The sequence below is a fragment of the Pagrus major genome, chromosome 21 (assembly GCF_040436345.1).
Source record: "Pagrus major chromosome 21, Pma_NU_1.0".
Taxonomy (NCBI): Eukaryota; Metazoa; Chordata; class Actinopteri; order Spariformes; family Sparidae; genus Pagrus; species Pagrus major.
The window spans coordinates 32,748,260-32,762,562 of NC_133235.1; the positions used below are offsets into that span (position 1 = coordinate 32,748,260).

Sequence of the window (14,303 nt, forward strand, 5' to 3'; positions counted from 1 at the left end):
CAGAGAGTCCGACTCACTCGGATTGATACCAGGATGTCACGGGACTCAGCCTCTTTCTACCTGACGATCACGAACACGTTTTCCAATCTACATGTATCTGTGTTTGTGTCACAAACACTGTGATCGCTGTGTCGATCTGTGTGTCCGTCCTGAGAGAGCGATCGCTCCTCTGCTGCTGGCTCTGCTGCCGGCTCTGCTGTCGGCTCTGAGGGTTTTCTTCCATCTGTAAGAACAGAGTCGTCTCAGTGTTTTTCACACTGTAAAAGCTCCTCGTAGCAAAAATGTGATTTGTGATTCTCGGCATGAATAAAATTGACTACAAACAAAAATAACTGCTTCACTATCCGTCCACACACACACCTGCAGAGTACAAACTCTGAACAGCTATTTTTATCACTGCTACAGGTTAAAGTTCACATTTATACTTCTGCATTAAGAGTCTACTCCAGCTCTCAGCTAGCTTTTAGCTTTTTAATGCAGCTGAGAATGCTACGGGGGAAATTACCGCCATTATTATGAAGTATTTTCTAAATGGGAAAATATCACCTGAGTGCATCAATTACTCATCTTCAAACTCAGCCTGAAAATAAAAGTCCTCATCTGAAGTGAGTCCTCTGGTTTGCATCTGGAACAAACAAGCTGAGATACCTGCTGCCTGCCTGCTGTGTGTGACGCGTCCTGACAGTCGTCTAGTGTCACAAAACACCGTATTTTGTTGTCTTTGAATGTGTCGTTGTCGTCGAGTGGTGATCGTCGTGTAAAACAGCTGACGGGACACCGAGGACTGCACACGAGGTCGATGAGGACTCTTTCTGATTCATGGAGGTTTTATATTTGTAAAACGTTCCTCGAGCGCCAGGCGAGCAGCTCTCATTGGACTGAAGCGGCGCCATCTTTGCGTCTATCAAGTTCTTCTATTTGAATCTGTGCCTAAATCACGCCGTGCACGCTGCAGCACCTGCAGGCTGAGACGAAGATTTTATTTTAGCCGATACGATCCATTAAACTAAGCGTAGACCGGCGCTGATGCTCGAGGTCACTCTCTTCAAAATACACATTTTTATGAACCTGCACATCATAAAACCACGCAGCCGCTGAGCTGTTTGTTCGACTGGCTGCAGATCTGCATTCAGCTCCAACAATCTCCACCGACGAGGGAACAGATGGGCTGAAACTCGCCTCATAAAGCTTCATTTTATCAACTCAGAGCCGAATAATTAACAGATCAAACACACCAAAGCGAAGCGGAGTGTTAAAGTTTCATATTCTCGACTGAATCTGAATCTTTCCTGCGAAATTAGAGCGAATGATTGGCCGGTTTGATCTCCTCCCTGTGATGATCCGAGCTCCTCCGCTCGCTGTTGTTTCAGTATTCAGCTGGAGACTCCTCGGCGCTGCCGTCTGGCTCCGGCAGCTGTGAAACTCCTCTGATCGTGTCCCGTTTGTGTGGACACGAGTAATAAATGCAGGTTTTTTGCTTTCAGATCACAGGGCGTGACGGTGAGTTTCAAACAGAATCTGTGTGTCTTGTTATTGCAGTAAAGCAGAAGCTCAGGCGGTGAATCGGGCGTCCAGACGTCGTCCTTCACGCTGCTGCTTTTATTCTGTCGTGTCGTTCGGACAAATATGCAACAAATACAAGAGGCTGGCTGGAGAGTAATTACATTTTGTTTCATATCAGAGGAACAAACAGCAGGGCGACAGCAGGGCGCTCATGTTTGCTGGTGTGTCTGAAGGAAATTAATACTGTTTTTCTTCTTTTAGCCCAGAAACTAAAGACTCTACAGCCACAGCGGCAAAAGAGGCGTTCGTACATGCATGAATACATATCGAACGCTGAATCTTCACCGTGGCCGTGTTCAGTATGTAGATGTTGTTTCCTCGATGTAAACTACATTAGCAGGAGTGGCGGACTGCGAGGAAGACAGTTTCAGCACCACACCAGAGTCTTTTATACGGTTCTGTACGGTACATCAGCTATTTTCATCAACAACTCCACTTCTTAGAATATTTAATGCAAGAAATCAACTGTGTAGATTTAAAATCTGGGCAAAAACAAAAGTGTCTCCTCACAAGTGTTGCTCCTGGCTGCACATCGCCGTCCAAACATGACCGGCCCTCGTGAAAACCTTCTGTTTATTCTCCCGTGGATAAGCCAGAAAACGGCGGTCTGAAGCAGGTATAGTTGGTCCTTGGTCACCAGATGATAACTCTGGAACCAGTTTTCTTCGGCTGTCAAACGAAAAGACCTGGTACCAGAGTAGACGCTGGCTCTGAACCAGAACCTGAACACAGCGGACGACCTCAGCAACATTTCTGACGACGGTATCACAGAGACAAACCCTCCTCCGTCCTGACTCTCTTCATTACTTCTCGTTAAAGGTGCAAAACTCAAAACAAACAGTGGGCAGCGTTTCACCAGAGTGACCGCTGACTGCTGCTCACTGTAGCTGCTGTTAGCTGGTTAGCTCAGTTAGCCATGCAGCTGGCAGTCCAGTGTGTATGCATGTGTCCACTCAGCTGTGATCCACAGTGCGTTACTTGGTGCTATTACTGCTGCAGCTGTTCGTTTGGTCCAGACTGAGGTGGAAAAAGATCCACTGTCGCAACAAATACGGATTAGTCCACTGCTGAAAATAGTCCCCATGAAGTTCCTCTCCTTCGTGTCACATTTGATAAAAAACTACAGCGAGCAGCTGCTGCAGGAAAATACTGAACCTTTCTGAAAAGTGAAACTAGAAGTTTGTGAGGAGGATCTGATGTTTTCAGAGCTGAGAAAAATAAAAATAACACCAGATTTAAACTGAGAGAAGGAAGATAAAAATAATTCCTTATTCTTCGTACCTGGAACTGGCAGACACATTTGAGCTGAGCGCCGTCGTCTCTGCAGACGCCTCCGAATCGACAGGTGGAGTCATCGCAGACCCTCAGGTCGCTCTTCTTCTCCGACAGATCTGCAGCAGAGAAACAAACAAAGGGAGAGGGTTAAACTCAAAGACACGCTGCCAGCAGCTGCATCAATGAGGTGAATCGTCTCCTACAAACCTCCACGAGCACCCGCAGTAAATCCTGACACGCCTCCTCTGATCATACGATCACTCAGAATAAAACCCCGACACTTTTATGAGTTTATGAACAATAAAAGCAGACAGAGAGCACAGCTGCAGGGAGAAATATGGACACGTTCTCGCAGCGAAGCACAACAGAAGAAATGATTGTTTATCAGACGGAGCAATAAGGCTTCATGTCACAGCAGCAGGCACCTGAGTTACAGGTGAGCGCCGTGTTCACACCTGGGAAATAAAAAGGTAAGAGTCACAGAACAGGAATCTGCGAGGAGACGATCCTCAGAGGGAAGACAGAGGGAAACCGTTAACGAGCAGAGTCGGTTTTCATCTTGAAGAACAGATCCTGATCACCATTAAAGGTTCATTTCGTCACATGTTGGGTCTGTAGGTACGGATCGTGTCCTCGTCACCCTAACCCTCTGACAGACAGAGATGACTCCACCTCTGGATCACATCTCAGAGTCCTCATTGATTAAAATAGATCTATAATGTTACGATGATATTAGAAGAACTGACCAATCACATCATTGCTGCAGTCACCTGACGTCACCGCGGCCCGCTTGGAGGCGGGTCGGGCGAGGTTGGGCCCTACTCCAGAGCAGGTCCATCACTGCCGTGGCTCGACTCGACTCGGCTCGGCCAGTGGAAAAACGGCACAGATTTGAGGTTTTACTTTGATGTTCAGTTCAACAGTTATCCAGTTTTTCAAAAAGAAAGTCAAAGATTGTTTCCAGGTGAGTTTCAGCCAATTAATGAGCTAAAGGCTTTTTTCCTGCTTTTCATACCGACCGTTAAAAAACTCATCCTTCAGAAAAACAAACTCAAATTAACATATTTTCTTGGACTGAGAAGAAAAAACATACGAGTCAACAGAGACAGTAGATAGATGTTGTGACTTGTGTGGATACGATTAGATTCATTAATGCTGATCTTGTTTTCTGGACTCATGATGACCTCATGAAAACAAAATGACACTTTATACAGCAAACGATTAACAGACCAGGAAGAAATGTGTGTGTAAAGAAAAATCACAGTTCCCGTGTTCGTGCTAAGCTAGGCTAAATGAATCCTGTTCCTTTACTGGACACGCACAGATTAACACGACGTTCTCGGCTTCATCGCCGCTGATCCTGAATCAGTTTCTAACAGTTTGATTACCGATCAGTTCGTTAAAAGTCACGACGCGACTCGACAAAACCTCAGAGTCCTTTTATTATCTGGCAACAGAGCAGAGCTGAAGACAAAACCCAGAGATGTGAACAATACTGAGCCCACACACACACACACACACACACACACACACACACACACACACACACACTGGGTCTTGCAGCTTGTAAAGGCATTTATCTCTTGTCTGATAATAACAGGCCTCTGCGACTCAGAAATGTGCAGCCGACTTAAATTATCCACATTTTCTTTGAGATAAAAGCCTCAGATTCCTGCCTGTGTGTGTGTGCGTGTGTGTGCGTGTGTGTGCGTTGGTGTCACACACCACAGCTGAGTGGGCTTTGAAGAGCCGTGTAATGGCCTGTAATTACCGTTTGCGGACCTCCCCTACTCCTCCCCTAAAAATGGCCGCCACCGCCGGCCGCAGTAACAAGCAGCCGCAGAGGCTGAAGCTCTGCAGCTGACGGAGAGACGAGAGACTCCAGAAGAGACGAGAGACTCCAGAAGAGACGAGAGACTCCAGAAGAGACGAGCCGAGCAAAACTAACCTTCAGATACAAGAGGAAGAAGAAAATACTAACAGACGAGTGGAGGAAGCGAGAGCGGCAACACCACAAAGGAAAAACACTAAAAGTCTGGCTCTGTCACTTTGCTTTCATCCAGAGTTTAAATTATTGATGCATTAAAAGGTTTGAAATGAAAATCCCCCGAAAAAACTGGAGGTTATTCCAGTTTTTTGCAGGAAAAACAAATTGGTTTTCACAGAAGGCTGCGTTTGCTTCTGTGTTCGTTCTGTTAAAAAAACAGTGGATTTAATTCTCGGAGCGTTTGAACCATCGACTGTTCTCACTGGAAGAATCTGAGCTTTTGAATCTGTGGGACTAAAAGTCAGAAATAAAAATATATGTCAGAGTTTCAGTCGAGAATGTAACAGCGGTGTTTTAGAGGCCGGTTTGTAACGTTCACACCCTGAAAATAAATGATTCTCCACCAGCTCAGTCACTGCTAATAAATGTTGCCATTTTATGGTTCTGCAAACATCAGATATGTTTATATTTGCATGTTTCATATCGACTTTTCTACAGAACGTGTCGCATCACGTTCAGGTTACATGTACGAGTCATTTCTTTTGTCTCGAGGTGGAGGGGACGCTGGCGGCCGGATGAGACGACTGTAAACGAGACATCAGGACATTTTCCAGCTGCGTTTGTGCTGACAGAACCAAGTATTTTAATTCAAAATATGATGTTTTGCTGATACTAACCAAGTGGTTTTTGTGTCTAAACTATAAGCATGAAACTGAAGACTTAACAGTTTGAACATACGCACGTTGCCAACATTTATTCTGGCAGTTGAGTTGCTTTGGTTTGTTCAGTTGGAGATTCAAACTTTTTCACGATTCTGGGCATTTTTCTTCCGTCTTGGCTCAAAGTTTTGACTTGAATCCTAATTTTTGACCTTTAAAGGTCCCAAATTTTATCTGCTGATGAAAACAGAAAAGGGAAGTTTTACCTCATCACTCTGAAACTACAAAGTAGAACTAGAAAAAAAAAACACTCCTAGAAAATGTAAAGTACCGTGTATAACTGTCGTACGCAGCTGAGACATGCTGTGATTAAAGCCGGTAAAGAAACGGACGGAAACAATATTCAAGTATTAAAAAACAGCGTCTAAAAAATGACTTTTCTAACAAATCCAGCCACATCTGAGCCTCTGACAGATCACCTGCAGATCACCTGATCCACGCGTGTTAAAGAAACCTGCTCAGCAGCCGAGTGCAGGTGGGCGGGCGGAGGTGTCCGGCTGCAGCAGGTTTCAGGACGTTCACGGCTAATTAAGTCCAAGCAGCAGCCGCATCCATCAGCAGCTCGGAGCCCGAAGGCCGACAAACGCTGCTGATCCGCGTGTGTGACGGCGAGTGTGTTCTGTTTCCTGTCTGCAGCCAAACTTTTAATACCCAGACAATTTGGGATTACGCTGAACGACGATCAGAAGTCTTTAAACCTCCAACACAGCGACAAACACAAATGCAAATAAAGCGAGTGTGTTGTGTTCGGACGGAGTGTGTTTTCAGTGTGTGTGTGTGTGTCCACGCTGTGTTATCATAGGAGCTGATACGTTCCTGTGTGTGTGTGTGTGTGTGTGTGTGTGTGTGTGTTTTCAGTCGACCCCGGCCGTGTTGCGTTCAGGTTCCTCGCCCTCATACATTTTACAACAGAAACAGGGATTTGAAATGCACATAATTCCCTCTTTTGGATCGGAGCAGAACTAAAGAAGCTGACGGAGCGAGGCGGCAGCCGCTGCCCGGAGGCACATCCACCTCCCAAATCCCCTGAGCCCGGCCCTGTCGTCATGGCCACCCAGCCGCCGCCGCCGCCAACCCCCCCCCACGGCTCGTTATCTAACCCCCCCCACTCCACTGCAGCCCTGACTCCATGAGAGACGGACGTCGATACCTCATCTTCTGTCAGCCGCTCTGAGGCCTTCAGCTCCCCACATCCTTTAACCCGTTCACTGCCGCAGCACAGAGCGAGGCGGCGTCACACCAGATCCATACAGAGCAGTGTTAGCGAGCAAGCAAGCTCATATTCACTGATACACAGGTGAAGCCATTATCTCCTCACGTCTTCACACCTGAACCACTGAACAGGTCGACTGCCGGTGACTCCTGTTGCAGCGCACCAGTGACACACGTACCAGACTTTGGTCTGACGGTCGCAGGTAACATAACTTCACTCTGTTAGTCATCACTGTGTCCTGGTTGCGGCCTCTTCAAACTACCTGACTTCCTCCTTTGCTGCTGTTATTAACATCACGGTCACAAGAGGTCGCTGCCTAACAACACATGTAAATATAGGTTTTTAATAAGCGTCTTTCTCATTAAAAAAACTGTTTAAAACAACCAAAACAACATGAAATGGCTCTCGTCCAACATAATCCAAGATCCACAATAAATTTCAGAAGATGTATTTACACCCTCAGCGTGCGGTCGGGCCTGTGCACCCACTTCAGACGGGCTGCATGCTAACATTTTTAAGTTCTTGGGTGTAAATAACATCCAAACACCTGGAGCAAGTCTCCAGCTTCTTCAGTTGTTTTTCTGTGAAGCTCCAGAAATGTTTTGTCGACTACGAAGCTTCACCTGACTTTCCATCAGCATGCAGGGAGGAGACGATGACTGATTGTTTATATTTTTGGGTGAACTGGTCCTTTAACATCCATCTGCTGGTGGTGGAGAAACCATCACACTGTTGTTGAGGCTGAGTTTGATCATTCAGCTCCAGCTTATTTTAAATCTGTGCACACTTTACGTTTTAAAGCATCACGTCAGATACACAACTATGAGACACACACACACACACACACACACACACACACACACACACACACACACACACGATCTCCAGGGTGAGGTTTTCATTTCATAGAGAAGTGAAACCTTCTCAAGGACCGCTGTGGCGTATTGATTTGGTTTTCTAAAAGCGGAGAATTTATCCTCAGCAGAGACGAGGAAACAGGAGAGGGAGGAGGCGTGACATTCATGTAAAAGACCGCCATCAGTGATGCATGATGGGACTTCAAATCCCCACCACGCTCACAGACACAAATGTTCCAGTTTCTCTGTGTGTTTAGGAGGCACTCTGAACCGAATAAATAAGAGAAATATGGGTTTGTGATAGCTCTCTTTGTGGTTTTACAAAACTCATGAATCCTAATGTTCCCTTAAGCTTCAAAGCCGCACATTGACTCAGTATCTGCTTGTTCCAGCTTCCTCACCGCAGCTACGAGGAACATTTTTATTCACGTCGTTTAAATAAAGTATATAAGGGACAAGATGGTGAGACAGAAGCTCGTCACAGCTGCTCCTTAAACCTCATAAAAACCTCACTGACAGCGTTTGTCTTAATCTAACTGCTGTTTCTCGGTTGTAAAGGAGCCGCTGAGCTTCCTGCTGCGTCGCCTAATTACATCATGTGAACAACAGAGTCGGACTCCACCTGCCAGCAGACAGCACCGTTCACACCTGCTCCACATCCACTGAAACACACACACACACACACACACACACACACACACACACACACAGATTTACTTTACCGCACTGGTGGAATGTAACTAAGTGCATGTCGGATACTTTGATACAAAATTGAGGTACTTTTACTCGAGTATTTACATTTTAAGCAACGTCATCCTTTTACTCCACTACATATCAGAGGGTAATACAGTACTTTTACTCCATTACATTTATCTGACAGCTTTAGTTACTTCTCAGCCGACAGTTTCTTTGACCCAAGAGAGACTCTCCAGCAGCCCACGACTACAAAACCCATCGAAGTGAAGTTTATATCTGTGGTCCATTACTTTGTCGTGTGCAATCATCAGACGAGGGATTAAAAAATATATATTTATATATCGTACAGCTGCAGCAACAAGCCACAAACTGTAACAGTGTTTTCGCCTCGTCTACTGGAGTCTGGTGTGGACTCGTGGACATTATCTTCTCCCTCATGAAAAGCATGTTCTGAATATTGTGACTGTTTATGAAGCCAATAACGTCACAAACAATATGAAATGAGAGGAGGAGATGTCCCAGTTGCAGCAGCAGCAGCAGAGCTGAACGTGAAGACGTACGTGAGCTCTGTTCACACTAATAAAGACTAAACGCTGAGAGCTGCTCAGCTCCTGTTGTTCATTTGTTCCTGGATCTATTTTAAACCTCCTGACCGCAGCAGCTGGATGAGTTTTCTGTGTGAAGAGCTTTTCTCTGTTCTCCTCGGCTGGTTGAATAAAACATGAAACCCTGACCGCCTCCTCCTCTTCCTCCTCTTCCTCCTCCTCCTCCTCCTCCTCCTCGTCTACATCCACCTAGTTGCTACAGACAACACGGGGACGCTGACGTCCTTCAGCCTGAATATTTTACATTTTTATTCTGTTTGGGTTATAGTTTTTCTACCATCACTGGCCTTCAGTAAGTTTAACTAAGACGGATATTTTATGAAGAAAAAACCTCCAGTTCAGAGTTTTCAGTGATATTTCTGAATCTTCACAGATAAAAGCAGAGAGTTAAGTTTAATTGCCTTTTTCCGATTTATTCTTTTGTGATTCAGATTTTTTTGCAACCGGCCGACCGCAGTGCGAATCACACCAGTGGACATTTTTAAGGAGACCTGGAGACATTTCCAGACGCTGCAGTGGCGACAAAATCGGCTATTTTTCACGGGAGGTTGGACGATCTACATCCAAACTATTATGATGTTTTTTAACCCTTACCAAGAAGTTCTGGTGCCTAAAACTAACCCAACTGCGATTGTTTGACAACGTTAATAATAATCCAAACGTCATAATATGTGAACTGTTTGTCCGAAAGCTTTATTTTGAAAGTATACGCTACATATATAACGTATTAGTTTTAACCCTTCACGTGCAGAGCTGATGCTGGAGGGGTCGACAACAAGAAATAAAGTCGAGTGTTGTTGTTTAGTCAAGTTTGTGTACCTTTAAAAAGACAAAAAAGAAGGATTTTGTTCAGTGAAACACAAATCTGACTGTGATTTTTAATAATTACACCTGATTATGTGTCCGGTGCATCAGAGGACAGATGGGATGTTTATTTATCATTTAAATCGGCTCGATCATCATCAGGTGTGGACTGAAACATCATAAATAAATGCAGACGCAGAGAGATTCAAAGATCCTGCTGTGATCGTTCATGTCTTCCTTCTCCTATAGTCCATCATATAATAGTAATAATAAGTAATACCAGGCGTTATGTAACCCACCACTCTAAACTGAGTTAATGGTTCCCAGGTGAAGATGCTTCAGTGTTTAATAAACATTTATGTATCCGAGGTCAAACAGCCAACGAGTAGAAAATAAGATGAAAAATGAGGTTTCAGTGATTTGAACTTCAACCGAGACGAAGACACTGAGCAGATGCTGCAGAGGAACGTGCTGTCTAATTACCACCCTGCCTTCCTCCTCCTCCTCCTCCTCCTCCTCCTCCTCTGTAACTGGGACTAATTTGTCCAGTTTTGTGTGTTTTTTTTCCTCGAAGGCAGAGCGAGTGGCCCCGGAGGCCCCGGCAGACGCTGGGCTCGTTTGGCTTCATCAGCTGTTGCAGCGGACTAATCTTCACCTGGGAAGCAGAGGGTGCAGCGTGAAGATAACAGCTTTGATGTTTTATTCATGTCCAGCAGATCAGAGCGACAGACAGACTCCTTCCAGGTTCATTCTGGAGTCTGACGCAGAGGCAGAGCAGGAAGTAATTGACCTCCAGGGATGTCTCTCCAAGTGGAGTCGGGTCAGTTTGGTTTGTTACTGACGAGACAATTAGGCCTCATGTCCTCGGCAACAGAGCGCAGAGCTGCGATGGAGACGTTGTCCAGAAACAACCTGGAAAACCTGGAACTCTTCGAATAAGTGTCGCTTTCTAATCAAGGAGAAATCCAGGAACTATAAACAGATTTTCTGTCCCTGAATGTGTCGCACATGAATCAACACCAGAACAATCTGTTATCCTGCTGAAGGATATAAACTGTGACAACAGTCTGTTTTCTTCTCTCTTGCAGAGACTTTGTGCAAGAAAAACATAAAAAACAAAATCCTACGAGCTGCATTTATAAAACATATTCTTACATTTAAGCTTGAATCAGTCTTGATGTTGTGATTCTTCATTACCGAGGGCGACCTTACAAGATAATGAGCATTAAATATATATTCATATAGTCGATACAGACTTAGTCAGGAACAGCCGTGGCCCAAAGAGAAAATCAAACATTTTGGAGGACGAGATCACGACAACGGTAGAGGAGACTGAAGCCAGACGACCTCAACGCTGATCTGAAGTCTGTTTTATAAATGAGACCTTCGTTAATAAGAACAGGAAATTACAAGACCCGCCCTACTCTGCCTCTGATTGGATGGCTTCGTTGATTGTATTCGCGCACTAGCTCTGGTTATGTCTGTTTTACTTGCAGTTCTGATGGGACGGTTTGTGAGCCGTAGTTCTCCCGGTGAACACACCGACCTCCGTCCTGGTCTTCGACCTCTGTCCTGGTCTTCGGCCTCTGTCCTGGTTTTCGGCCTCTGTCCTGGTCTTCGGCCTCTGTCCTGGTCTTCGGCCTCTGTCCTGGTCTTCTGCTGCTCATCTCGGGGTCAGTAATCCTCCAGAGAAACTCTTCGCTACAAGAGTGTCTCTGGGCTCGTTAGGCAGAGCGGACAGGTCGCTGGTAGGCTGACCGGCCGAAGATGTCGATGTGTTTACCGGGGAAACTACAGCTCGCAATCTGTGGCATCAGCTCTGTTGCTGGCTGATTGCTTAACAAACCAAGTAAACCTCTGAATTAGGAAAATCACATGCTCGCTGGCTAATTCCTGTCTCTTTTCTGAGTAAACAGTTAACTGAATGAATGTATTATTTGGTAAATTCATCGTGACCTCCCTCTGGTTGACCACAAATATCTCTCTGTCAGATTTATTCAGTGTCTTCGACAGGAGGAAGGCATCCATCAGTTTTCCGCCTTGTCCAGTTTGAAAAACGTAGTGGATGTAATTACCACAGAGTACCAGGACCACGAAGCTGCCGAGGCTTTCATCATATAAAGACAAAAGATGCAGTCAGAGGCCAAGCACAGCGAGTCTAACAAGGAGTCCGGTGGGACTTCACCTCGTTCACCTTGAACACACTTTAAAGCCTCAGCTCTGGGAAAAGAATAACACAGTTTTTGCCTCTTACAAATTTAGCAGGAAAACATGGACGACTCTAACTCTCCCGTCGAAGGAGTCGTCTGATTTCTCCTCCGTGTCGTCATCGTCTCTGCACTGAAACCTGCAGCTGTGTCAGACCTCCGAGGTGTGACAGACTTCAGACTGAGGCTTGAAAGAGCCCGACACATTATCCAGCTCAGTGCATTCATGAAATAAAAACTCAATGAAATGTACGTTATTTATTTTACAGCCCACACATCCGCCCACAGCTGACAGCACTCACATTCACTGTGTTTACTGAGGCAACGGGCCGAGCTGCAGCTTCCTGCCGCCTCGATCTGACGAGGCTTTAATTATGTTTCTATTAAAATCATCCTTCTTTATGAAAGCGGTTTCCATTCGCTGCTTTACTCGTGATACTAATGATGGGAGTCATTATAATTATTAATTCAGAGGTATAAACAAACAACACTGTGGCTCCTGTCTCAGTGTTTCTAATTGTGGAGAGAAAATATTTCAGCAGATATTTCATTTATAAAACAGAGCAGAGGCACCGAGAGAAATCATCCGTTCACTCCCGTTTATTTAACAGATTTTCCTAAAAGCCATTTAATACTTTCAGAGCTTTATTTCAAAATGGTGCTCTTATAAAAAGTGCAGGGGAAATAAAGAGAGACGTCTTTACAGCAACAAAATGATGTTGATGTTCCTCCCTGATTCACCGCTCTCCATATTTTTGTTGTTACTGTTAATGGAAAAGCTATTTGCCGATGTAAAGCACTTCAAACTATAAATCTGAGTCTATTTTATTTGCAGGCAGTGCTTTTATTTTGCCTGACTTACGCCGCCATTACACAGGCTCGCATTATGTGCAATAAAAGCAGCAGGACGGTGAGTGTTTTTCGGCCAATTTCATTTCACCCCACAGAGTGCTGAACAGCAGGACCTGCAGGCAGGAAGCGGGCGGAGATCAGGTTCAGGTTTGGCATAAAAACGAGGATTTTAAAGCTCCTTCCCTGCAACGTATGAACCCTGTAAATGTATTATGTGTTAAAGGTGGCAGACCTCACTTTGACCACAGCACTGACGGCTCAGACGTGAAAACAAGAGACAAAAAAAACAAAAAAAAGGAGGATTGAGAAGATTTCTGCAGGAAAGTGTGTTCGAGTGTTGGCATCGAGACTTTTACAAAGCTGACCTGGTTTTAAAACCCGGTTCTCCTCGAGCTCGGTTCAGTTTCAGATCTCTACACATCAAGTCCAGAGACCGGATGTGTTCAGCTCAGCACAAAATCTGGAAGCATGTTGCATCTCGTTTATGGAGCAGGTGGAATTAAATTAGCAGCCGTTAGCGTCGAAGCTAATTGTAGACCAACAACTGCTGGATGTTTAGTGCTTAACAGCGGATGTTAGCATGCTTAAGATGGTGAACATGATGAATACCATACCTGCTAAAGATCAGCATGTTAGCATTGTCATTGTAAGCATGTTAGCATGCTAATGTTTAGCTCAAGTATAGCTTCACTGGGCCGCTGGACTCTTTCAGACTGTATTTCTGGAGGAGGTGCTTCAGCGACCAGTGAGCTAATGAAATACAGTCCAGGAAGTCCAGCTGCAGTCACAGACGAATGTATTTAAAGGTGTATTAAATGCAAAAACACGCACAGCTGTTTGTGATACTCAAAGATACTGTTATCATGGCGGCAACTGTTTCATCTCTGCTCACGATGATTGCGAGGTTACAGGTAGAAACAATGCTAAAATGTCAGCTTGCACATATTTTTCTTGTTGCACTGCAGCAACAGTTAAGCCTCGTTTAACCAGACGATCCTGCGTCTACAGGTCTCATTCAGAAGGTTACAATAAGAGAAAGTCTGAAAAGAAACCAGAAAGAGAAGCAGTGAGGAGGAGAAACAGGACTGAGAATCATGACAGCTTCTGAACATCCGACAGAGAGCGAGGACGTTACGAAACATTTTAAGTGCTGAGAGAATTCAGAGGCTGACTGACCCCAGGGCGCTCAGTCTGCAGGAAACACTGTGTGTGTGTGTGTGTGTGTGTGTGTGTGTGTGTGTGTGTGTGTGTGTGTGTGTCTGTGTGTGTGTGTCTGTGTGTGTGTGTGGCAGAAAGAGAGTCATGACTTGACTTTTGACACCTATTATCTAAACTGTAAGCAGAGGGCTGCATGAAATGGCTTTCAGGCAGGCAGCCATTTAAGACTCATTAAAAAAGAACGACTGTGTGCGTGTGTGCGTGCGTGTGTGTGTGTGTGTGCGTGTGTGTATGTGTGTTCATACTTTTCATCCGTACAAACAAGCCACTAAGAGAAGCCGACAGACTGCTGCAAGAAAACAGCGTC

At 45.1% G+C, this 14,303-nt stretch overlaps 1 protein-coding gene across 1 annotated transcript in view; it reads right to left on the minus strand.

Moving 5' to 3' along the window:
• Nucleotides 1-14,303, minus strand: part of LOC141016587 (tomoregulin-1-like) — a 66,314-nt gene that overhangs the window by 29,217 nt on the left and 22,794 nt on the right. The window contains exon 2 of the mRNA XM_073491045.1: nucleotides 2,845-2,954. Coding sequence (XP_073347146.1) covers nucleotides 2,845-2,954 — 110 coding nt within the window. The remainder of the gene's footprint in view (nucleotides 1-2,844; nucleotides 2,955-14,303) is intronic.